Raw genomic sequence first — 27,881 nt, 5'->3', positions numbered from 1 at the left:
ACTTTTGAAGCTAATTAGTGTTCAAAATAGTAACCTTTTAAAATCTGTACATGTGTGAAGCATGCATAGATGCTATGGGTGAATGAGCATTTAGCTGGACAATCATCCAGTTGTCACTCAAAGTTTAACACCTTAGATTCGTTTGTAATGATAACACTAGTTTCAGGTATGGTGTACAATAACTGTAAATGGAAGAGAATACTCTGATAGGGACAGTGTATTTTATGTAGTCCTTGTCTCGATTAATTTATTTAAAGTAAATTTCAATGTTCTAGATCAAAATATACACAGAGGGCTGATTATTACAACAACTTTTTCCCAATAAACAGTAATATTATTTTCTCTAAAGTATACATTATGTAGATACCAAAAGCACAATATATTAGTTTGTTGATTTGTGTATGATTTTCTGGGAGGGCAAAATAAACTCTAATATTTATTCACAGCACAAATAAAATTAATGCAAAAGTAAGCAAAGGTAAACTAACACATAAATGTACAATTTAAAACTCCTACCACATAGAAGAAATATGTTCACATGTGACAGTCTATTGGATTTAAAACCAATTTTGGGTTTCCAATGAGACTCAAAATATGATACAACAAATTCATGCACACACAAGATAATATGCATCCTCATATATATGCACACACAACACAGAGATGTATATGTGCATATAAATAAATATATATGCATATATATAACTGCACACTTATGTGCATACATATAAATTATAAAGCATAGCAAGAAAATGACAAAAAAGTTAATCTCATCTGTCAACTTGAATTAGTTGACAGTAGTTTTCAGAAGTACCTTGTTTAAAAGGTTCAACCCTCATATTAGGATCTTTGAAAGAATATGATGAATTATTAATGGTTCATGAATTTAAAAAAATAATAATTACACAATCTTTGAGTTTACATGCAATTTGAATTCTACACAATTTCATACTACTATTACCAATAATATGTAAATAAGTTTAGATTGCATATATATGTTAATAATTTTTAATAAATGATAAGTAATTGTCTAGTTTTTTATTTTTTAGTAGAACAAAAAAGGACAAGGAAGTGAATCACAGCAATTAACAAAAAAACAAACACAAAATTAACAACTTGTACCTACAGGAACACCACCCGGCAGAACCTATATGCAAATTAAACATTAAATGAAAAACTGTAAATGTAAATGACCACAAATATATATATGACAAGTATAACTAGTAAAAAGCCAACAAACCTCCAAACAAACAAACAAAACCCATTTTCCAGTTCATTTAAACTAACAGCTTTTTTGAAGGTGTATTTTTTTCCCTAATATTTTGACACATCATAACATATGTATGATAGTATAACAATATTTATAAAGTATATATGCACATTTTACCATTGAAAGTATAATGTATTACATTTCAAGGATACCTTTATTTTGAAATAGTAGCACTATATAGGGATGAAAATTGATTTGGAATTATAAATGGATCACTGCTTTTCTGAAAGCTAAAGCATAACCTCTATTGATTATTATTCTGTTATTTTTTTTTAATATCTAGAATTCAATAAGCAATTTTAGTGGTTCTGCCAAAGAAAACCTGGTGGTTCCAGACATGCCTCTTTTGCAATACTTGCTGTATGTGTATTCTGGACTATTATAAAACTATAAGGTAAGAATAGTTAAAAAAAATCATAAATGTAATTCATATGTATATTACATACATACATATATTTTACACATATATGTGTATGTTGATATCTATATATCTATAAGAAGGAACGTTAGCACAAATATTGTTGTCTGCGTTTTTTACACTTTTCATGTGACTTGAGATTCCTTCAGAGAAGTCAATGGCACCCCACTCCAGTACTCTTGCCTGGAAAATCCCTTGGATGGAGACTGGTGGGCTGCAGTCCATGGGGTCGCTGAGTTGGAAACAACTAAGCGACTTCACTTTTCACTTTCATGCATCGGAGAAGGAAATGGCAACCCACTCCAGTGTTCTTGCCTGGAGAATCCCAGGGAGGGGGGAGCCTGGTGGGCTGCTGTCTATGGGATCGCACAGAGTCAGCAATGACTGAAGTGACTTAGCAGCAGCAGCAAGATTCCTTCTGACTCAACATCTACATGCTAATAACACTACAAATCACCAATCTCTGCTACTAGTTCCTAAAATTTTGTCTTATTTTCTACTGAATTGAACAGATAAAACAACGCAATTTTTGGACAAACAGATCTAAGTCTGTCTCCTTCTTGGCGTCTGCCCTGTGGCATAGCTGTGCTCAAGAAAACCAACTCCTGCAATGATCACTTCTCTTCATGCCTGATGCTTTATCTCCATTCTGTTTGGTAATACCTATATGAGGTGATGTGTCTTTGTTTTTATTCTTAAATCCTTTATCCCCATGCTGATTAAATTCACTAATATTGACATTCAAAAACTGCTAGAATTTATCATGTAGTAAAATTCTTGCCTGCAAACTAAAAGGGCCTTTAAGTTTTCTTTTGTTAATATAGATCTTAAAATAGCCTCACAATAAACGTATTTTACTTTTGAGAAACAAAGAACACTTGGCTTAAGGGAAAACTCTGATTCAGAAGCACGTAAATTCATCTTCAGACATATCAATGACTAATCTTTAATTTATATTGTGTACTGACAAATGGAAGGTATAAAGAATAATGGCTTAGTTACAAGAATGCTGGCTTCAACTTAATGTGATAAAGAGCTTTCTAGGAATTAGTCGTCTAACCATGGAATGGGCCATACTCTGAAACAGTTAATTCAACATCAGTACAATTGTTGATACATATACCAAGATATTATCATTCCTTTACTCATGCCTGGACTTACTAGTTCATTAAACAATTACTAGAACATACTAAGTTCTGGGAACAGTGTAAGATCTTTAGGATACAAAAGTTATTAAGATTTAGGATCTATCCTCAAGGGATTTAAATTTAATGATGGAAAAAGATACATACAACGATGTAAATAGAACTTCAGAGAAATTCACCAAAAAGAGACATGCAACTCAACAAAGAATCATAATCTAGAAAAGATTCTTAAGTGAGAGGATGTGTGCATGCTAAGTTGCTTCAGTCATGTCTGACTCTGGGGACATTATGGACTATAGCCCACCAGGCTTTTATCTGTCCATGGGATTCTCCAGGCAAGGATACTGGAGTGGGTTGCAATGCCCTCCTCCAGGGGATCTTCTCAACCTAGGGATCAAACCCACATCTCTTAAGTTTCCTGCACTGGCCGGCAGGGTCTTTACCACTAGTGCTACCTGGGAAGGCCCAAATGAGACGATGTCTGAGCTAAATTCCAAACACCGAGCATAAGTTATCCAAACTAAGTTGTGTAGTGGAAGATGAAAGATTTCAAAAAAGAAAAAGTAAGAAACAAAAGGTAATGAGATACACAGCAGTTTGGTGTAACTCAAGAAACTATAAGCAGTACTTCCCCGGTGGTCCAGTGGTTAAGAATCCGCCTGCTAATGCAGAGGACACAGGTTTGATCCTTAGTGCAGTAAGATCCCACATGTGAGGAGGTAACTAAACCAGCGTGCCACCATTACAGATCCCGCCCTTCAGCCTAAATTTCTGAGCCTGCGTGCTGCAAGTACTGAAGCCCACATGCCTAAGAGCCTGTGCCGCACAACAAGATAACCCACCTTAATGAGAAGTTCACAACTAAAGACTAGCCCTTGCTGGCTGCAACTAGAGAAAGCCCAGGGGCAACAAGTAAGACCCAGTGCAGCTACAAATAAATGAAAATTTTAAAAATAAATAAATGAAAGAAACTATAAATACTTGCTAAATGTAAATAGATGGAAGCAGGACGTTTTAGAAAATGTTCAGATTATCAAGTAACAGAAAGCCATGTACATGAGCTTGAAATTTCTTCTGCAAAGAATTTAATGCAGCAAAGTCATGAAAGCATACTACACAGAGGTCTAATGTAGTCAGATTTGAACTTTGAATAAATACCTGTAGTAGCTGAGTGAAAGATGGATTTGAGTAAGAATAAAAAAAAATAGAAGATGAGGAGGCAATTTTAATAAAAGACAAATAGGTTGTAAGAGTGGAGAGAAAAGAGAGTCAGGAAATATTCAGAAGACGAAACCGGAAGATTTTAAATATTTCTTAATTGTCTCAAAGTGAAATTGAAAGTTGCTCAGTCGTGTCTGACTCTGCATGGAATTCTCCAGGCCAGAATTGTAATTACAATTACAATTGTAATTGAAAGGGTAATTGTTCCCTTCTCCAGAGGATCTTCCCAACCTAGGGATTGAACCCAGGTCTCCTGCATTGCAGGCAGATTCTTTACCATCTGAACCACCTAGGAAGCCCAGGAATACTGAAGTGGGTAGCCTATCCCTTTTCCAGCAGATCTTCCCCACCCAGGAATCGAACCAGGGTCTCCTGCATTGCAGGCGGATTCTTTACCAGCTGAACTACCAGGGAAGCTCATAAGGTGATATATTTGCTGCTAAAAAGTAAATGAATTCACTCTAAAAGTAAAATCTTTTCATCTACTATTTTAGATGAAAAGAATTGTTTGCATTCATTTAGTATTTTGTCTCAAGTAAATAAAAACCAAAGACAGCTCCTACGTTTCAGGCTAGAGTGGCACAGTGAAGTGTAAAATCAATTCCTGAAGAAGGGACTTTAACAGAACATTTCACATAGTATAGGAAGTGGGATTAAACTATGTTTAATATTCTGTGGACTTAAGAGGATGGACTTAAATAATAAATATGGCCAGATAGACATTGTTTAAGTATTTGACATTTCTATGAAACATATTAGTTATGTTTCTCTTCATGTACATGGCTTCATCTCAGGGAAATTTTCTCTCCCTCTCCATCATCGCCAGCTCCAAGTGAAGGAGCTGGCCAAGGCAGTAGTGATTGCTATCTTTTTGGGTCATTGGTGTTTGAACAAAAGGCAGCAACTAGTGAATATAAGGCTATACAGCTATCACATGGAGGAACTACGAGTCAAGTCTAAGTTTATCCAGCTCCAAAGCACAGACTCGAAAGAACTACAATGTGCTGTCCCACCCCTTGGAAATGTCCGAGAGTATTTAGCAGGCTAACTGAATTGTAAGTCTCCAGATCAGAATTCCAAGTACTGTTTTCCAAAGGTTTCAGACCCAGGAGCTCTCTCTACCCTAACTCAGTAATAACTTGAAGTCCCACTGTCCTTTTCAAAGCCCCTTTAACTCAATTTTAACATTTGCAATTTTAAAGTGAATGACAATCCAGGAAAGAATGTGTGCAAGCAAGCACAGGGCTTAGTACCCAACCACTAAATAATATAAATGCATCAAGAAACTACAAGTACATAAATTTTGCTATTTAGGGAAAAACTAAAGCTACAATTTTTTCAGGATTTAACCTGTGTTCTTGTGTTCATGAAAGTGCGACTTAAGCTATTATGTTTCTAAACTGACTAGTCACTGCTTAAAATGATTATGCATTCAAAATAAAAAGAAAACAAGAAAAAAATAAATCCACACCAAAAGCTGTGGGACATCACCAAGCCTAATATATATATTAGCTTAGCCTGGATAACACTTCTTAAATTGGCTCTGTGAATTTTCTAGTGAATTTTCTCATGTCACTAAATGACATGAGACTCATGAAACACATTAAACCTTAGGAGATCCCTAAACCCTCTCTGAACTGGGATGTGAAACTGTGTATATATAAGCACTTTAACAGGAAGAGTTGAAAGCATTGACAGCTGTTAACATAGTCAGCCTACAGTCAGAATGTATAAAACTGAAAAGGCTATTGATTTTAATCAATAACTTTCTTTCCCAAAGACCTTGGCTCAAGGTCTAACTCCTCCATTTACTAACTCTGTGATCAGAGTAAAGGCAGTATTTAAAGTTGTTTTAATTTCCCCTTCTGCAATATGTAAAATTCACTATTATGTTTGCTGTGAGATTTAAGGGAATTAATGCAAAATAAAGCATTTATTATATTTTCTGGCAGGTATTGCCCTTTCACGAGGCAGAGGAACTAAAGAGCCTTTTCATGAGGGTGAAAGAAAAGAGTGAAAAATCTGGCTTAAAATTCAGTATTTAAAAAACTAAGGTCATGGCATCCAGTCACATCACTTCATGGCAAATAGAAGGGGGAAAGGTGTAAGAAGTGACAGATTTTCTCTTCTTCGGCTCTAAAATCACTGCAGATGGTGATGGCAGGCATGAAATTAGAAGACAGTTGTTCTTGGAAGGAAAGCTATGACAAACCTAGACTATCTATTAAAAAACAAAGACATCACTTTGCTGACAGATGTCCGTATAGTTAAAGCTATGGTCTTTCTAGTAGTCATGTACAGATGTGAGAGCTGAACCATAAAAAAGGCAGAGCACAGAAGAATTGATGCTTTTGAACTGTGATATTGGAAAAGAGTCAAGAGTCCCTTGGACTGCAAGAAGATCACATCAGTCAATCCTAAAGGAAGTCAACCCTGAATATTCACTGAAAGGGCTGATGCTGAAGCTCCAATACTTTGGCCACCTGATGAGAACAGCTGACACTGGAAAAGATCCTGATGCTGGGAACGATCAAAGGCAGAAGGAGAAGAGGGAGACAGAGGAGGAGATGATTGGATGACATCACTGGTTCAATGGACATGAACTTGGGCAAACTCCAGATGGTAAAAGATAGGGAGCCCTGGTGTGCTGCAGTTCATGGGGTTGGCAAAGAGTTGTACATGACTTAGCGCTGAACGACAACCACTGGCAGGTGTTAAGAACTCAGTGTGAGTCAGCTATTGTTAAAACAAAAAGTGAGGGAGATTGAGAAGGACAAGAAAGCTAGGATGAGAATAAAGAAAGCAGAGAAAGATACAAAGCGTAAAATAAAACATTTACTGAGAAATGGAATGCACGCAAGAGATGTCACAGACTTTGCTAAAGGTTACAGTTTTTTTTCCAGAAAGAGAAAAGAAATCTGGAAGTGCTCTTGTAATTTACTAAACTGTTGACAAAGCTCCATGTTATGAGATTTTAGGGACATTCTAGACCTATGCTGTCCAATTAACAACATGTGGCCATTCACATTTAAAATAATTCAAATTAAACAAAATGCTAAAATTACATTTCAGTCTAGTTACATTTCCAGAGCTCCATAGCAACACAGGGTTAGTGGCTACTGTGGTGGGCAGCATAGCTCCAGAATATTTCCACCATCACAAAGTTTTATTAGATGGTATTGATGGGAGAATTTGCTAAGTTGGAATTTTTTAAGTTGCAAGTGACAGAAACGTATGTTAAAAAAAAAAAAAAAGATATGTTGGGTAATAATGGGGTAGGTTAGAGGATAAAAGGAAAATCTTTAAGTATTAATATAAATCTGGGGATGTTGTAACCTAAAAAATGGGGACTCAGGAAGGACTCCTCTCTGTGTGTCTCTGTCAGACTTCGTTCTCTCCCATTGACAATGAGCTTTCTCCATGATGTCAGCAAACCGGGCTACAGAGAGTTCAGATTCATTTCCACTTTAATACATGATGCCACAGTCTTCCAATTCCCTTTTTTTTTTTTTCCTTTCAACCCCTGGTTGGACTCAGATTGGACTGGTAAAGATTTTCTGTCCATTCTTTGTAGCAGTCACTGTAGCTAAGGAGGTTAAAATACTCTGATCTGTTCAGTTTGGACAATTTCCCACTGCTTTATCAAGTGTCAGTACCAGAAAAACAGAGGACAATGATGCATGGAATGGAAGAGTGTTAGCATCACAACAGTCACTGGCAGAAGTGTGAGGGGGTCAGCTGCCCCAAAATGCGTTTTCTTTAGTAATATAAATCTCAGAAAAGTCTTCCAAATTGCATCCTAGAGCTGCTTCCATGACTTTTTATTCTTATTGTATAATGCCATTATTTTTTCCTTGCAGTAATAATGTAGTTTTCAACACATGTTAATTGGAAAGATTGTTCTGGTACTTTGGCAAACTGCAAGTGAAACACTAATTTCCTTCTTTCTACTGAATATCTGTAAACTGAAAAAGAACAGTTTCTGAGTCAAACAGTATTTTCTTTTATCATAACCTTGATAGGGAATTGAATTACAACACTAAGATTTTCATTTATGCTGACTTTTTTCTCTATTCTATAACTCATCCAATTATATCTTTATTCTACCTCCTACTGGCATACATATACCAAGAGACGTGTTAACAAAATAAGAGCAAAAATCATATTTAACTTACATCTTCTATATCCTTGTCCAGAGCTACAATTCTTAGAGGGGTGGTCAAATTCAGACTGTCAGAAATAGTTGCTCCCACTGGAGCAGATTCCAGAATATAGCCTTGATAACTAGGCATTGTGAAATATGGGCTCTGATTGTTTTCATCCAGTATCTCAATATGTAGACTGGCAAAAGCGGGAAGAGGATGACCATTGTCCTGTTCAGCCTAAAACAAAGTAAAAAAAAAAAAAAGATTAAAACATTGTATGTTATGGAATCCTTTTAGAGTGCCATTTTTCATACTATATATAAGGATTATCTTTTCAACTGGTATCATTACAGAAAAAACCACTTTAAAGTTAAAGAACCATTGGAGAACGTGAGGAAATGGAAGTCCAGAGAGGCTTCATCAGTTTTTGCCTTCCTGTCCCCCAATCCAGTGTATATTTCAAAAAAATAAAAAATAAATTACTGCAATGAACTTTCATTATCTGTCATTGCGCATTACTAGGGGAAATAATAGTGCTTAAATAGTTAGAAGATCCAACCAGTCCATCCTAAAGGAGATGAGTCCTGGGTGTTCTTTGGAAGGACTGATGTTGAAGCTGAAACTCCAATACTTTGGCCACCTCATGCAAAGAGTTGACTCATTGGAAAATACTCTGATTCTGGGAGGGATTGGGGGCAGGAGGAGAAGGGGACGACAGAGGATGAGATGGCTGGATGGCATCACTGACTCGATGAACCTGAGTCTCAGTGAACTCCAGGAGTTGGTGATGGACAGGGAGGCCTGGCGTGCTGCGATTCATGGGGTCGCAAAGAGAACTGAATTGAACTGAAATAGTTAGAAAACCACAAAGTGAACACATTTGACTGAATTGCTGATAAAATATTTAAGTAAAAGACAGAGAAAAAGATTCATAACTCAGAAAACCTGTTGTTTTTATTTTTGTCTTTTTCATGTCTTATCCCTCACTAATAATTAAATCCTCAAATAATTCAAAATTCTACATAAATTTAACAGATTAAGTCTACATTTGTTGCCCATGGAAAGTCTTCAAAAAACCCTTATGAAGGATAGAGACAATTTAAATAAAATATTTATTTTTAGTAGCAATAGAAATTTAAATATTAGTTAACCATAAATATGGAGAAGGCAATGGCACCCCACTCCAGTACTCTTGCCTGGAAAATCCCATGGACGGAGGAGCCTGGTGGGCTGCAGTCCATGGAGTCGTGAAGAGTCAGACACGACTGAGCAACTTCACTTTCACTTTTCACTTTCATGCATTGGAGAAGGAAATGGCAACCCACTCCAGTGTTCTTGCCTGGAGAATCCCAGGGACGGGGGAGCCTGGTGGTGCTGGGCTCCGCCTATGGGGTCGCACAGAGTTGGACACGACTGAAGTGACTTAGCAGAAGCAGCAGCAACCATAAATATATTATTCAGGTAAAATAAATGTTCCTGCATTCGGAACTTTTTTTTTTTTTTTTTACTTTTTCAGCTATTAAGAAATTGATGACAATTTGTTTCCAATAAATTTTACTATGTAATCGCCACACATGTTATAAATGGGTGAACACCAACCTTTAACATCAGCTCTCAACATCCTATTTTTTTTTGGTTTGCTTTTAACCATCTTACTATATGTCTATCCAGATATTTTATAAGGGAAGATTTTATCACAACTGACTTCTATAAAATCTTCTCCAAACTTTAGAAGTAATCACTGACATAATTTAGTGGCATACATATACCAAGAGATGTGTTAGATATATATTTCAAAATAGATTCAAATTCTGTTATAATTTTTATTGATATGTTTCCCCCATTTTTGCAGTAGTTGTATTTTGAAACCATCTAAGAGTTAAAGTTAAATCTTTTCTTTTAAATCCTATAGTGCTTTCCTCTGTAATACAGTGGCATTTGGCCATGAAAGTTTATAAGCAGTTTGATACATATCTCTGTTTTATATCAGGCCTCTTTTTGTCTTTGTTCAGTCGCTCAGTCATGTCCTCTTTGCAACTCCATGGACTTCCACATGCCAGGCTTCCCTGTCCTCACCATCTCCCTTATCTTCACCGTTGAGCCTCTAGAAGATAATTTTCTCTTTTTCCTCTTGTAATTTACCAGTTTTATTCATTGGAGGGCAGGTGACAGATCACAGAGATGTTTGGTACTATCAGTGAGTTTGCACCAGGAAAAATCATTTCACATTATTATTAATATTAGATATTTAAATACATTTATGCTAATTATAACAATGAAATTATGATAATTAATAAACCCATTGTTAATCTTATATAAAGAATAGATTTAGAAGAAAAAATACTTTGTTTTTTACCATTTTCATAACTATTTCAATATATTAGATTTCCTTTATAATGTTATGCAATTTATTTTCTGGATTTAAATTTTCATCTGAGAGCAAATTGCCAGAATGCTTCTGGGCATAAAGTGTTTATGAGCCCCTGCTCTGCATTAAAGACAATAGTACTGGAAATAATGTGTAACCTTTTATATAACATTGTATTCTTCTCTCAGAACCATATGTGTTCCTGACACCACCAGCCTAGATAAGTTCTTTCTGTATCCAGCTGTTGTGATTAATTTGTGCTGAGACTTGGATGTTCTAGAAATTCCCCCTGTGACTCAGAGCAGGCTTTCTGGACACAGCTGACCAGGGTAAAAGGTACAGTCCCTGGCTAGAAAATATCACCTTTCACTGTAGGAGACTAATTGATCCATATGGGGTTCCAACCCAATGACCTTTATCTGATTGAAGCAGAACAGTTCATACACACAAGCCATTTTGAACAAGAGGTTTTCTCTCTCCTTTATTTTGTTTCTAATTGTTCTGAAAGTCATTATGTTATATCCTGGACACACTAGTAATGCTATGAAAAGCAACAAATTTATAATTTGCCCCCTTTCTCTAATACACATACACAATTTATGGATGGTGAGGGGAAAACAAAAAGCAAACTATATAATAATGAAAGATTTTATTTTACATTCAACTCATATGCTGCTAATTTTTACTGCCAGCTGTGAAGGCAGGAAAACATGTATTATTTGCATAATGGAAACAAAATGATCCAACAAAAAGAGGAAAAAAACTAAATTAGATCTATGGGGACAATTGATTTCCCCATATCTTTAAAAATAATGTGTAAAGGCACTTTCTGTTATTTCTCTAAGTTTAGTTTGCTGTTAATATGACTACTATTTTTGGATTGCTACTATATATTTTGCCCTCTTTGGGGTATTTCAGATGTGCCAACTAGGGTTTCTGTCTCCAAAGTCCACATTCTTAATCTCTATGTTATTTTGGCCCTCTAAATGTGAAAATATATACTTTCATGTTGATGAAAAAACAAAAAGGTTAGTTTTATGTTAAAGGCCACACCACATCTAAGTCCTATACAGAGTAGGGCCCAGACTCAGGTCTCCTCATTTATGAGACGCTATAAAAGATACTTACTCTTTGGAAGGAAAGTTATGACCAACCTAGATAGCATATTCAGAAGCAGAGACATTACTTTGCCAACAAAGGTCCATCTAGTCAAGGCTATGGTTTTTCCAGTGGTCATGTATGGATGTGAGAGTTGGACTGTGAAGAAAGCTGAGTGCCAAAGAATTGATGCTTTTGAACTGTGGTGTTGGAGAAGACTCTTGAGAGTCCCTTGGACTGCAAGAAGATCCAACCAGTCTATTCTAAAGAAGATCAGTCCTGGGTGTTCTTTGGAAGGAATGATGCTAAAGCTGAAACTCCAGTACTTTGGCCACCTCATGCGAAGAGTTGTCTCATTGGAAAAGACTCTGACGCTGGGAGGGATTGGGGGCAGGAGGAGAAGGGGACGACAGAGGATGAGATGGCTCACCGACTTGATGGACATGAGTTTGAGTGAACTCCGGGAGTTGGTGATGGACAGGGAGGCCTGGTGTGCTCAATTCATGGGGTTGCAAAGAGTCGGACACGACTGAGTGACTGAACTGAATTGAACTGAAGTGATGTAGGAACATTCACCACATGATTATCTTAATTTAGAGAATGTAAATGAATATCCAAATGTAAGATTAATGGAAGGAGAGAAAATTAATAGATACTCCAGAGAGAATTACAGTTAAATTATGTCACTTAATTTAATATTATTATGCTTTTCTGTTTAAAGGGCTCATGCATGAAATCTTTCATCCAATCATCTCTTCTTCTATGTAATAAAAATAGGAATTCTCAAAAGTCTGACATAGTCTGCTCCTCTGTAGTTGCTAAGTGAATGAGATGAGAAGCATGAAAAAGCAGGTCACGGTATTATTTATAAAATCACCTAATCCCATAAGATAACCTTATTTATATCTACAAAGCCTATCATTACAAGTTAAACATTATATTTAAAAGCTAGGTTTTACTTGGCAAATTTCTGGGCATGAGTCCCATTTTCAGTAATGAAACCAAAGTAAAACTAAAGCCAAAACAGAAGTATACAAAATACATTATTTAGTTACTTTGAAGAGCAAACCATTAAGAGACACAAACTACCTAATTTTCATTATCAAAACAAGCAAACATTGATAGCCTCGTAGCTGCCTGAACCAGAGGACTGAGAATGCAGAATAGCTATTTTCCTGCTGGTTGGTGGCAAGCAAGGTAAGATTCCACGATCTCTAGTATGCATGCGAGCTAAGTTGCTTGGGTTGTGACTGACTCTGAAACCCTATGGACTGTAGTGTGCCAGGCTCCTCTGTTTGTAGGGTTTTCCAGGTAAGAATACTGGAGTAGGTTGCCATGACCTCCTCCAGGGGATCTTCCTGACCCAGGAGTTGAACCCATATCTCTTACGTCTCCTCATTGGCAGGTGGACTCTATACCACTAGCACCACCTGAGAAGCCCTCAGATCAAAGATTATATTAATATTGCCAACTAATTAGTAGTTACAAATAAGTGTATACTGTTACTTCTTGGCCTTTCTTATACAATTATATTGCTTTAAAACCTAAGAAATTACTTTTATTTAGAGTTCAATACTCTAAAAATTACAGAATTAAAATATAGAATAGTGTAGTACATAAAAAAATCCTGTTTATAACAATTATTAAAAATATTTGAGTACTTAAAAAACCATGAAATATTTTATCAGATAAAATACAACGTGTTGTTCTGTATATTATGTGACTGATTTGTTTGTAATGTCACAAATATAGTAAAGGAGTGCATTCCTGTTTGGAAATAAATACATTTCCTATTTGACAAAAAAGAAAAGATATCTTTACCAGGAAGACTGTGAATAACACAGTCCCAGAGGGGTTTATAATATGACAAGAAAATCATATTCACATATTTTCCATCTTTAGAAAATAATTTTAAAGTGAAATATATTTTATCTTCATTTCATGTGAGAATTTGCCCACTGTGTTTATAATTTATCACAATGAAAACATGAATTCTTGGAGCTTCTGTATAATTTTCAGTAATAAAAAATCTTTTTCTTTGTTTAGATTTTGAGATATAAACTGACACTGGAATGACTAAAGCAGTTTTGAATGATTTAAAGAAGAAAACCCAGTTGCTCTTGGGAAGATCACAGATTCAGAAAACTCCCACTAAGCACAAATATATCAGACTATTTGGCTGATAGTTGAACATGAGAATCATCTTGGCCATAAATACCAAGGCCAGGCATTGACAAAATATGATCATCATTGTGTAGTAATGTTTTTCTGGAGTGCTTCTAACTCACGCTGTCTTCCCCTTATTTTGCCCTGCATTCCACTTCCTGTTCAGTGAAAGTCTAGGCTGGATTCTGATTTTACTCCCACAGACTATTCTCTCCACTAGGAGATACCTCTCCTAAGGTGTTTCTGTGAAGTGCTTGACTGGAATAGACCATCTGGAATATCTGAATTTTAAAAAATCATCAATATCAAAAAATCTATATCTATGTGGGTTCTTTATCAGAATCTAGAAAATAATGTGTGAGAGTTTCTTCTATGTACTAGTCCATTCTTTAGGGGAAAAAACAAAGACAAAAAAAAAAAAAAAACTAGTGAGAAAAATTGTTTAGTTTTCAAGTTTTTAGATATAACTTTTTAGTTTCATTTTCTATACAGCAACCAAAAACTATGAAGAAAGGTTACTTGTGGACTACCATGTAGGAGGGTTAAGGTAGTCTCTGTGTGTGAAGGGCTGTGTCGTGGGGAGATATGGCAAGGACTTCTCAGAGAGAGGCTTTCATGTGAACATTTTTACAATATTTAGTCTTGCTGTTGTACTCAGTGACCTTTGCAGACAAGAGGGCCTTGCCAAATTCAAGGGACTGTGACGAGAATGGATAAATTGCTTTTCTTTTTCCAAACAGTTGCAGGTCACCTTCTGAAGAAGGAAAAAGGCCAAATAAAATCTAACCTCTGTGTGTCTTTTGTCAGATTGCACATTTGGACAGCCACTATCTTCAAATGCAATATTCTGTTTCTGTTCTAACTAACCCAGCTGGATGAATAACAACATGAGAAAGAGGGCGTCGTATATTCTTTCCTTGTATTGATTTTCATAACTGATACAATAGTTAATTGATTTAGCTTAGTACTTAGAATTTTTAGAAATATGAACAATCAGTAGTAAATAAAAGGATACAGTGTTCTTTATTAGGAAACAAAAATAATGTGTTATGTGATAATCTACTAGATTGAAAAAAGTAGAACATAAAATGTAAAGATCAATATCTGGCAAATGTATTAAATATGTCAGTGGATTTCTGAAAGTGTATTATTCCTAGAGACATCCATGGAAGGGTGGTTATTTTACTACTGATAAGAACTAATACCTGAAATTTCTGTGGGATAAGTTTCCTAAAATGTATCTAGGACTTTCACTCTTAATGTCCTTAAACTTCCTTACCTTATAGATTTTGCTATTGGGCAGAGAAAGCAAGTTTACTTTTCACTTAACTGCTAAACTAAGATGTAGGATATGTGTGTATTTTATTCATTCAACATAAATCTGTAAGAATAGGGAGTGGCATATATAGCTAGAATATTTTCAGAATTGTGAAAGTATGTTATTCATAGAATTTGTCTTTGTTCCTATGGCTAGACAACATCAGCTCTGTTTTTTTTTTTTTTCCTTATCATAATCCTGGCTCATTGAATATCCTTATTCAATCTTTCCCAAAGAGAGCATCGAAGGTTTTATTCTCTCCTCTTAATTTCTCTCTCTCTTTTGATAAACTGACAATACATACACCATAGCAGAAAGATAGCAACTTATACTTCACAATCTCTATAACAGATTTAATGAATGTTGATAGGTCTCTCATGTTCATGGGAGATGTCATCCTTTTTATTTTGCGAAGTGATGACTAATGATCTGTGACTTCCCTTCTGCCTCTAATACCTGATCTTTAAAATCAACGCAGTTTTTCTGTTGGAAATTCATGTAGTAGGCAACATTTTGATTGGCTTGAAGGCAACATGGAGCAGCCTGGTCTAATTTTTACTTTAGCAATACCTATTGGCAATATGGGGAGATAGGCGGGATGCATGAAGAAGAGACTAAAACCTTAGCGATCACGTGTGTGAGACTATGGGCCATGAGGATGAAATGTAGAGAACTGCAGCGGGCAGGGAAAGTTGGGGAGACATTTAAGAGAAATTCTGGATAGGATTTGAAAAGTGACTGGATAGGTCCATATAGGATCTGGTGTTTCAGAAGTACTGGGAACTCCTAGCTTGGGTGACAGGTTGATTGTCATATTATTAATCGAAAGAGAGAAGATGAGGTTTCAAAAGGTTAGACAGTTTACTACATTCTTAATTTGATTCAACTACAAAACACTCAGGGCATTTGGCCAGCCAGTAATTAGACATACGGATGTAGAAGTCAGAAGGGAAATACGTCTAAAAGCATCATTTTCATACTTGTGACTTCCTTGAGGCAGTGCTTTCAGACATTTCTGTCTCCTCAACACCAAGCAAAATGTCAGGCCCCTACTGCGCACTCAGAAAGGATTTAGCAAACTGAAAAACTAGCAAATGCCATGTGACTTACAGACAGTGAATGCTAGTTTCCCATTGAACTCCTGCGAAGTAAAGTATAATCGATATCATTATTAAAATAGAGGCCAAATATTTTCTAGAGTTGTACTATTAGACAGTCATGAGCAGGATCAAGAGTTATAGCAGCTGTTCTTTTAGGCCTCAGTCATCTCTTGCATGCTATTTCCCTTGACTCTCAAATTACTAAAGCAATGTAACTCACCAGGAGAACTGGCACATTAACTCCACTATTAAGCTTTTCAGTTTCAATTCTGTGGCTCATTTTCTGTGTAATACATATACATATATGTATAGATAAAATGTATATATCTGTGTTTTATATATATATATGTATAATATTTTTAGAAGGAGGATTGTTTGCTTATTTAAGTACAGTAATAAATAGCTTTTAAATGTTAGTCGTTCAGTCAGGTCTGACTCTGCAAACCCATGGAGTGTAGCCTGCCAGACTCCTCTGTGCATGGGATTCTCCAGGCAAGAATATTAGAGCCCTTTTCTAGGGGATCTTCCCAACCCAGGGATCAAACCCAAGTATCCCACATTTCAAGCAGATTCTTTACCATCTGAGCCACCAAACTGTCTTAATACAGATATAGCTCCCCCCACCACCAGGGATTTAATTTATTGGAGAAGTCCACTGAATTTCTATTCTGGACAGACACAGGATAAAATCTGTCAAATACATACACTTTCAAATGTATGTATTTAAATGCAATGAAGATGCAGTACCATGTCCAGCAGCCTGAAAGTATGTATGTGCCAGGGAGAAAACCAGTATAAGAAATATTTATTGAGCACTTTATATGCTGTGCATGGATAGGGGTATGGCCTTGGGCCGCAATGTTGAAGAAATACATTGTTTAATACAATGTGCACTCCCTCCTATAAAGGTCAAGAGAAAATAAACAGGCAAATCCTGTATAGACTGATCAAAGCTACCACAGGGAGGCACTTCCAGTCACAGGCCATGCCTTTCTAGAGGCACTGACGGTCTTCTTAGCATCTGAAGCATCAGTGAGTTATCAATGTGAATTAGACTGCTGATTTTTAAAGAGAAAGAGAAATGACTAAGGAAGAAAAGCAAATTCCTGGAAGTTAGAAAGAACATGATGAATTTAGGACAGTGCAAGTGGCTTAGTATGGTTGGCATAGAAAGTATACACGGTGACTGATGAGAGCTTAGTGTTAACTATGTCCATTATGTGGAGAGGAAGGAAGTTAAAGGTCAGCCTGCTATGCAGTATAAGTTGGTCAATGAACAACAATTTGAAAATCAGAAGGGCCATGATACAATGATATTTGTGATAGCATCATGACCCTTGTTATTAGTTGTTAATTAAAGAGATTTAAATTAAAAAAATATGTTTGAACAACTGAGAGACAGTGAAGTATTACTAATTTATTCATTTGATCCTCAGATGCCCAGAGTATAAATATATGAAGTATAAAAATATAAATATATTTAATATTTTTTTAAACTGCACTTATAATAATGAAAGTGAATCCTCTGAATTTTACTAAGACATTCCATGCAAGAATTAATTCATTTTCATCTAGAATCTAAAATGTGCTTTCATGTTTCTATTGCATAGTTGTTTTTTTGCTGTATAACAAAGGTGATCACATAACCTTTCATCCAAACTGGGACACTTTTGAAGATGAAAGAAGTGTTATGAATAATTATACAAGAACAATAGTCATAAATATGAACTGTCCTGGGCAAACCCAGGACTGGCGATGATTCTTGTTCAAAATGTGTATTTCATTTTAAAGTATACTTAAATTATTGGAGTTATGTAAAATTTGAAATGGGATGTTCGTTTTGAAAAGAAACGTCTTTGTCTCTTTGAATTAGATGGGTTTTAATCTTTTAATATTCTATACTTGGTGAACTATCCATCTTTTCTTTCTAGTTTCACCTTTCATTGTTATTTTCCACTATACTGAATAAATCACTGGCAGAAATAGATAAAATGAAGATGACGAATCTCTTCTTTGTGACACTTACTGGCTGTTAAATGTGCATACAGCTTTTTAAAGTAGAATTCTTCTTCAAAGTCTAGAAGAGGATACTTCATTTTATTTTTCTTTAGCCTCAAAAACAGAAACTGGGGTCAAGTCCAATAAAAAAAATTATGGCCAATGGAAAATGAAGCGTTATTAAAATAAGAAAACGGGAAGAAATTGAAAGACTTACTACAGAGGAGAACTACCAAATTGTAGCATTTCAACGGATGCTTATACAAAGACACAATACTCAGCTATTATTCAAGCAGGTGGCATATTATTATTCTTACAGATTGATACCTTTGCTTATTATCCCCTTGGATGCACACAGAACAATAATTTGAATCTAATAATGTCTGTAGAAATTTCCATTAATAATATAAATTGTTATTAAAACATAAAAAAAATTATCTGTGGTCTGTTCCAATTGATTTTGTTTCTATAATTGATGGACTGAGTTTCACTATACCTGGGTACACCAGGACAACTGACTTTGATAATAAAGAAAAATAATTGATTTCAGGTTTCAAACGAGGCAGTTTGGAAACAGTGCTTTGTCGTTTCTTAACTCCCACAGAGTACAGCACCACAGGGCTCCAGGTAGATCCAGAGGAGACAATGGATACACATTTTGTAGTTTTATATAGTCCAATGATAATTAAAATTGTGCAAGGTGAATCTCATCCATCACTATTTCAAACAAACGGTAAAAGAAGTCTTTCTTTGTTGAATGACTCCCAAACTCCTCCTGAATGAGATCTAAGGAAATTGCAGTTGCACACAAGGTTTTCTCCCTGCTCCTGCTCTGTACCTCACTTCCCTGTTAACTACTTGTAGCCTGGTATGTCATGCCTCCAAGATTTCACTTCTGTTCTTCCTTATGTTCAAACACATTTCCCGGTTTTATTCATTAGCCAAATCTGTCCAATACAGCAAAATTTAGCTTGGGGTAATCTCCAGAAAATCTTCCCTGAGTCCCCAGATTAATTTAAATGCCCTTAATCTGTGCTTTGTTAGTGAGTTTTACATTTCCTTCCTGTTAGCAGTTGATGTATTTGATTTATCAGCTTATATTATATGATTTCTCCTCCTTCTAGATCAACGTTCTTCACGGACAAAGAAACACTAAACAAATACAGAATCTAGAGTGTGTAATATAATTGGGCCAACAAAATATGTCCTAATTTGAGCTAAAATCAAATGTATCTCTGTATTACTGTTTGCAGTTGCTCTGACAGATAATTAAACCCAGACAGCCATTTCTAAGCAGCTGCATCTTCGTGAAGTAAAATAAGTATGGCTTTAGCTTAGATAAACTTAAATTTGAATTTCAATCCTGCTGCTTATTAATGATGTAATTCTGATTCAGTCACTTGCTATCTGAACTTTAGTTTTCATACTTGTACCAATAAGCAAAGTACTAAGATTGTGACTACAACTCAATGAAAAATATACATAAAACATATATGACATACGTGCTCAGTAAGCTTCCTTCCCTTACTTTCTTTTAACACTTTAAAAACATTTTTAATGTCACAGGGCTGCATATCTATTTTTTGTATGCATAGCCATGAAAAAGTCGGACAACACACACTAGATTTACTGCATATCCTTCCTTATATTTGTTCTTTTACTTAGAATGCTCTTCTCCCAGGCCCTCTCTCTACTTGGTAAATTCATATTCTTCCTTTGTTAGGCAGCTCAAGTCTTACCTTCTCAGTAAAGTCTTTAAGAACTAACTAACACATCATATGGGTTTCCACAGTACCTTTTTAATGATTTTATTGCAATATAGTAGATATTAAACCAAAACTGTAAGCCAAATAAATTCTCTTAGCTTTGAAAATTTTTGTGGTCTAGGATCCTCTTTCAGATTCAAAAAATAATGAGACATATATTAAAATAATTTCTGGACAAAGAAGACAAAGCATAACACATTGTCGCTCAGTTGTGTCCGACTCTTTGCCACCACATAGACTGTATTTTACCAAGCTCCTCTGTTCATGGAATTCTCCAGGCAAGACTACTGGAGTGGGTTGCCATTCCCTTCTCTAGGGGATCTTCCCAACCCAGGGATTGAACCCGGGTCTCCTGCATTGCAGCCTGATTCTTTACCATCTGAGTTGCCAGGGAAGCCCCCATTAAAAAAAAAAAAATATGTATATATAAATCCAGGTACTTTTAAAATATATTTATTGGTTAAGAATTTGTGGTTAAAAGCTAAATCCACTTGGTGAAACAAACAGACAAAAACCAAAAATCAAAACCTAAACTAAATGTTAGAAGATGTGATAAATTATAGTATGTAAATCATATACCTTTGATTAGGGTATTTATTACATATAAAAATATTCAGTATTTGAATAGCAGTTTAATATATAAAGTTATGTTAAAGAAAAAAAGCAGCACCATGTATTCTAACTGTTGCACTTCACCATTTTAAAGAAAAATTGGCTAATTGCAGTTCAAATTAATTTTCATTTTTATAGTATAAAAGCCCCTACAGTAGTTGCTACAGAATTTGTTGATAAACACAAAAACATTAGAACATTAGTTATATTTATAAACACAAGAACATTAAGCAATTCGGTAAATTTACCTTAATAACCAAATCAAACTTCTGGTGAAAGTCTCTATTTACTGGCTCCAGGAGACTAAGTTCTGCAGTCCTAGGATGCATATGAAAAAATCGTGGGTAATCCTCAGGAGTCCCTGAAAGACATTGACATTTCAGCACACAATAGAGAACAATAAGTAATATGTGTGTCTGCTTTATCTATCTCTTTTCATTAACTGAGGAACAAATTCACAAATTCATTAGTAAATTAAGTTTCAAAATTATGCGTCTAAGGAAAACAGATGAAAATGTGGTTTATTTCTAGTTGGTTTATGAATAAGGGGATGACATTACTTCTTGTTTGGATGATTTGCCAAATACCTTTTATTAAGTGAAATCTTTAATTTGAAGCTTCATTACATAAAAGAGATATTAAGTTCATTGATAATAAATTTTGAATTATAAAATTGTATTTTAATGGTACATACATTTTAATTATAATCTGCATGGTCTTTCAACATACAGCAAAAGATGACTAGTAATTTGTACTAAATATCAAGTTGCTTGAATATTAAAATGAGAATATTCTATTACAGCTGGACAAACATGTTTCTTAAAATAAGTATTCATCTAATTATATCAACCACTTTAAATAAAAAACATTAAATATTAAATAAAATATTTTTATTTACTTTACTGTCTAGAGAGGATATTTCTAAAATTCAGCCATTTTAGTGAACTGAATTTTTCTTAAATTGTATCATCTTCCTTTGTATAGTACAACATTCTTTTTCTCAAAATGAACACAAAGTGTAAGTCAAATCATATAATTGTGGAATATACGCATTTGGCTTAATGATAAAGATAAGAATAAAATACAACATGACTGCCAATTATTAAATCCTACATTGTGCTATGAAATAGAGGAAAACAAAGGAATGGGAAAGACTAGAGATCTCTTCAGGAAAATTAGAAATACCAAGGGAACATTTCATGCGAAGATGGGCTCAATAAAGGTCCATACAGAAATGGTATGGACCTATAAGAAGCAGAAGATATTAAGAAGAGGTGGCAAGAATACACAGAACTGTACAAAAAAGATCTTCATGACCAAGATAATCATGATGGTGTGGTCACTCACCTAGAACCAGACATCCTGGAATGTGAAGTCAAGTGGGCCTTAGAAAACATCACTACGAACAAAGCTAGTGGAGGTGATGGAATTCCAGTTGAGCTATTTCAAATCCTGAAAGATGATGCTGTGAAAGTGCTGCACTCAATATGCCAGCAAATTTGGAAAACTCAGCAGTGGACACAGGACTGGAAAAGGTCAGTTTTCACTCCAATCCCAAAGAAAGGCAATGCCAAAGAATGCTCGAACTACCGCACAACTGCAGTCATCTCACACGCTAGTAAAGTAATGCTCAAAATTCTCGAAGCCAGGCCTCAGCAATACGTGAACCGTGAACTTCCAGATGTTCAGTCTGGTTTTAGAAAAGGCAGAGGAACCAGAGATCAAATTGCCAACATCCGCTGGATCATGGAAAAAGCAAGAGAGTTCCAGAAAAACGTCTATTTCTGCTTTGTTGACTATGCCAAAGCCTTGGACTGTGTGGATCACAATGAACTGTGGAAAATTCTGAAAGAGATGGGAATACCAGACCACCTGATCTGCCTCTTGAGAAACCTATATGCAGGTCAGGAAGCAACAGTTAGAACTGGACATGGAACAAGAGACTGGTTCCAAATAGGAAAAGGAGTATGTCAAGGCTATATATTGTCATCCTGTTTATTTAACTTATATGCAGAGTACATCAGGAGAAATGTTGGACTGGAAGAAGTACAAGCTGGAATCAAGATTGCTGGGAGAAATATCAATCACCTCAGATATGCAGATGACACCACCCTTATGGCATAAAGTGAAGAGGAACTAAAAAGCCTCTTGATGAAAGTGAATGAGGAGAGTGAAAAAGTTGGCTTAAACCTCAGCATTCAGAGAACAAAGATCATGGCATCTTGTCCCATCACTTCATAGGAAATAGATGGAGAAACAGTGGAAACAGTGGCAGACTTTATTTTCTGGGCTCCAAAATCACTGCAGATGGTAATTGCAGCCATGAATTTAAGGGACCCTTACTCCTTGGAAGGAAAGTTATGACCAACCTAGACAGCATCTTCAAAAGTAGAGGTGTTACTTTGCCAACAAAGGTCCATCTAGTCAAGGCTATGGTTTTCCCAGTGGTCATGTATAGATGTGAAAGTTGGACTGTGAAGAAAATAGAGTGCCGAAAAATTGATGTTTTTGAAATGTCATGTTGAAGAAGACTCTTGAGAGTCCCTTGGCCTGTAAGGAGATCCAGCCAGTCCATTCTAAAGGAGATCAGTCCTGGGTGTTCATTGGAAGGAATGATGCTAAAGCTGAAACTCCAATACTTTGGCCATCTCATGCGAAAAGTTGACTCATTGGAAAAGAACCTCATGCTGGGAGGGATTGGGGGCAGGAGGAGAAGGGGATGACAGAGGATGAGATGGCTGGATGGCATCACTGACTTGATGCACATGAGTTTGGGTGAACTCCGGGAGTTGGTGATGGACAGAGATGTCTGGGGTGGTGCGATTCATGGGGTCGCAGAGAATCGGCCATGACTGAGCTACTGAACTGAACTGAATATTGTGCTAAGAGCTTTATGTGTGTTTGTTAGTTGCTCAGTTGTGTCCCTCTTTGCAACCCCATGGACCATGGCCCAGCAGGTTCCTCTGTCCATAGAATTTCCCAGGCAAGAATACTGGAGTGGGTATCCATTCCCTTCTCCAAGGGATCTTCCCAAGCCAGGGATCAAACCTGGGTATCCTGCATTGCAAGCCAATTCTTTACCATCTAACCTACCTGGAAAGCCCTTAAGTGCTTTACATAAATAATCATCGATACCACTGTAAATTATTCTCATTGTACCCGGGAAGACTTAGGAGATTTGCAATATTAAGTAATTTGTCCAAGGTCAAAGAGACAATGTCAGACAGAGCTTTATTCAAATCCAGGTTTAAAGATGTAAATTATATTCAAAACTGTGTTAATTGCTATAGTCCTCTGCTTCAACAAGAAATAAAAATTTCCTGGGCTTATGTAAGGGGAGAAAAATGATGCCAGTTAAGCTTAAAAATTCAGAAATAGTCAAAATTGTACATGAAAATTAAGTATATGATAAAGGAATCATCTGCAAAATTAGGGGAAAATGGATTTTTTGTTAGGAGCATTTACTTAATAGTAGAGTCATACAGAAAATGATAAAAATTTATCTATTTTTCATACAGTATACTCAAGTAAACCACAAATGGAGAAGGTGTTTATGTTCAATAAGCAATAAAGCAATGGAAGTGCTAGTAATAGATGAAAATGTGAATGCATTCTATTCTAATGTGAGAGTGGGCATATCTTTTCTACCTGTGGCTCATCATAAAGTATCAGTAAGGGAAAAGGAAAATGCTTTTGAACTGTCGTGTTGGAGAAGACTTGAGAGTCCCTTGGCCTGCAAGGAGATCCAACCAGTCCATTCTAAAGGAGATCAGCCCTGGGATTTCTTTGGAAGGAATGATGCTAAAGCTGAAACTCCAATACTTTGGCCACATCATGTGAAGAGTTGACTCATTGGAAAAGACTCTGATGCTGGGAGGGATTGGGGGCAGGAGGAGAAGGGGACGACAGAGGATGAGATGGCTGGATGGCATCACTGACTCGATGCACATGAGTTTGGGTGAACTCCGGGAGTTGGTGATGGACAGGAAGGCCTGGCGTTCTGCAATTTATGGGGTCGCAAAGAGTCGGACATGACTGAGACACTGAACTGAACTGAAGTTAAAACAGCTGTAAATTTAACGGCCTTACAAAACTGCATGGCAAGACGCAATAACCAAGTAATGAAATTATATTATAATTATCTTTAAATTTAACACTTTGAACTTTTCACTTGCTGCATTATCCAAATCATTTTTATCCCATTTTATACTTGAAAACTATAGTTTTTTCTGCTAAAATAACTCTTTCTAAGCAATTTCATAGATATCTTTAGTTATCTCTTCCCATGAGATCACATGACATGTGGTTCATACTTTATTTGTAGTATTTAAAATCATGCTTTTTTTTAAAACCATGTATTTTAATGTATCTTCTGACATTTTTATCCATAGAGTGTATTCCTGCCCAACATAGACCAGTTCTCCCTCATGTTCATATCTACATCATCTAGCATAGTAATTGCCATACTATCAAGTCCTTAGTTAATGGGGGAAAAAAAAAAAGCACCTATTTCCTTTTATGTATGTCAACTTGAAAGTGAAAGAAAGTGTTAGTCAGTCAGTCATGTCCAATTCTTTGTGACCCCATGGACTGTAGCCCAACAGGCTCCTCTGTCCATGGATTCTCTAGACAAGAATTTTGGAGTGGGCTGCCATTTCCTTCTCCAGGGATTCTGCCCCACCCAGGGATTGAACTTGGGTCTCCTTCATTACAGGTAAAGTTGGCTCTTTACCAACTAAGCCACCATGTCACCCCCATAAAGACTTAAAACAGACTTATGCTTGTGTTCATAAGCACTTTTAAAAAAACTTTAATAGTCTAATCTCTACAACTTACTTATAATACATGTGTAGTTCTAGACACCAAAGACTTGAAACAGAATTACTTGAATTTTCTCTATGGACAGTATTTCTAAGTATGCTATAACATTATATTTTGAAATCTGTGTGGCATCTCTAGGTGATTAAAATATCCATCTGTCCCGTGGGAAGGGGTTGAGGATAAAGTTAAATTCCATTCAATAGTTACTTTGAAACATACTTCAAAAGTGTCTCTTCTTCATTAAGAGATGTGTTGTTTGTTTTAGATGGGTGTATCTCTCTGGATACTATAAATCATGCAAAACAGCTACATCCATATTTTAGCAAAAGCAGTTTAAAAAAAGTGACATGATGAGATTCTTGTCAGTTTTGCTTTTGGTATGACTAACAGATATGCACAAGAATGGATTAAAATGACTTCTCTGAAATCTTCAAGGAAAATTTCCCCAAAGGGTATAATGTGTAATCTTTCTTCTTGTTGGCTCCAATAGCTCTTATTTAATTGTCACATACTTTTCAGAATTATGTAATGGAATCACTATTTTTAGAATTATGTAACAGCAATGGTACCCAACCAATGATAAAATACTAGTAGAACAAAAAATGTAAGCTTTTAAATTGATTTTTCAATTTTTTCTTAGAGAATTCTTTGTGAGCTGATACAGAGAAAACTACCAACAGCAGACTGCATACTATTTTGAAGTTGTTTTGCCTCCTCAATAAAAGTGTTTCTACTTATTGTTCTCATTTCACTGAGACTGATTCTAAGGGAAAAAAGTATTTTTGAATGGTTATCTTACAATTTATTTATATATAAAAATAATTTCAATAAAATTTCTAAAAACAAAATCTTTGTTATTGAACTTAAAAAAAATGAAACTTATTTTTCCTTCACAATTTTAGAGCTATAGCTGAGAATGTAAAATGTTAGATTATACAAACCAACAAGGATGGAATAGAGGATGCCTGGCCTATCTGAAGGTGGCTGGATATTCCGGTCCTGATCAATGGCTTGGATGGGTGGCGTAACAATGATGGGGTTCAGTTCTTCCTGGAAAAAAAGAATCAGAGAGTTTAGTTCAGTTTTATTACTTCAGAGAGAACTGACACTCAGATATTGTTGTCTGGACAGCTAGATAACACCTGAATGAGTAAAGTCAGATTTCAAAATGTGTAATTTAATACCACAAATTAGTTAATTTTGAATCTGAAAGGGGAGAAAGATGCCCTCAAAGTCAAATGAAAAGACTTAGTAACTTTGTACCTAGGGCTTTATATCACAGATTTATCCTAAAAGGAGAGCAAGGAAGAAGTATATTAATAAATTTTAAATCTTTCCTTAATAATTTAATCAAATATATAAGGTTATCAAGTATAGTATTTGTTTTTGGCTTTAGACAAGATTTGTAAATATATTTATATACTTTTCTCCCTAAATGATGACTTAAAGTTTCACATAAATTACATTAAAATAAATATTTTAAAATTTTATGTTTAAGTCAATAGAAATCAATTGTATGTTTCATATAGTTAAACTTAATTATATATCATGTAGGTATATACATGTAACTTATATACATATAATTATACCTTATATGCATATAATTATATATAATATACATGTTATATATAGCTATATATATTATCAGAGAAGGCAATGGCAACCCACTCCAGTACTCTTGCTTGGAAAATCCCATGGATGGATATTATTCTTATCTGCAAGAATATTCTGTTTAAAGATATAATGCATTTCTGATGTCCAGTGGCATCAAGTTTTGCTATCAGGACCAGATAATAAATATGCTTAGGCTTTGCTGGCCATGCAGTCTCTGTTATAGCTACTCAAGCCTGCCATTGTAACACAAAAGCAACCAGTAGACACGACTGTGTGACAATAATACTTTATTTACAAAAACAGATGGCGAATAGAATGTATTTTGCTAACCCTGTGCTAGATTATAATAGGTATGCTGGAAGGACAAACATTTACTTTGCAGAGATAAGTTTGGGAAACACCATATTAAATAACATTTTAAAAATGTTAATTCATTCTACTACAGGTTGTTTCAGAGATTTAAGTGCATTAACTTGCCTAACAACTGTCTAAGAAAGGAGCACTATTTGTACATTTTCTAGAATCATTTATTAACATCTTCTTGAACTAACACCCTTAGAACACAATTTAGAAAATACTGCTTTAAGTTTGTGGAACTCTCAGTCCAAATATATAATAGTAATTCTGAATGCAAATAGAGTGTGTCTCAGTATCTCATACACATTCTAAGGAATCGCTGCAAGGCTCTTATATATTATTCCTTCTCAACTAACATAACCTTGAAACGTATCATTCACTCTTGTACAAAATCTGTAGTTTCTAATCTCAGCAGAAATGTATAATTCTGGCATTCTAAATGAAACCAAAAAAGCAATGATATT

At 35.5% G+C, this 27,881-nt stretch overlaps 1 protein-coding gene across 1 annotated transcript in view; it reads right to left on the bottom strand.

Moving 5' to 3' along the window:
* Positions 1–27,881, bottom strand: part of PCDH15 (protocadherin related 15) — a 1,038,229-nt gene that overhangs the window by 364,992 nt on the left and 645,356 nt on the right. Inside the window, exons 9-11 of the mRNA XM_061402659.1 lie at positions 26,388–26,496; positions 20,874–20,986; positions 8,230–8,436 (exon numbers count right to left, since the gene is read on the bottom strand). Of these exons, the coding sequence (XP_061258643.1) occupies positions 8,230–8,436; positions 20,874–20,986; positions 26,388–26,496 (429 nt within the window). The remainder of the gene's footprint in view (positions 1–8,229; positions 8,437–20,873; positions 20,987–26,387; positions 26,497–27,881) is intronic.

Source organism: Bos javanicus, chromosome 26 (genome assembly GCF_032452875.1).
Source record: "Bos javanicus breed banteng chromosome 26, ARS-OSU_banteng_1.0, whole genome shotgun sequence".
NCBI lineage: Eukaryota > Metazoa > Chordata > Mammalia > Artiodactyla > Bovidae > Bos > Bos javanicus.
Note: the sequence above shows the minus strand (reverse complement) of the source record. Positions and strands in the feature narration are given on the sequence as shown.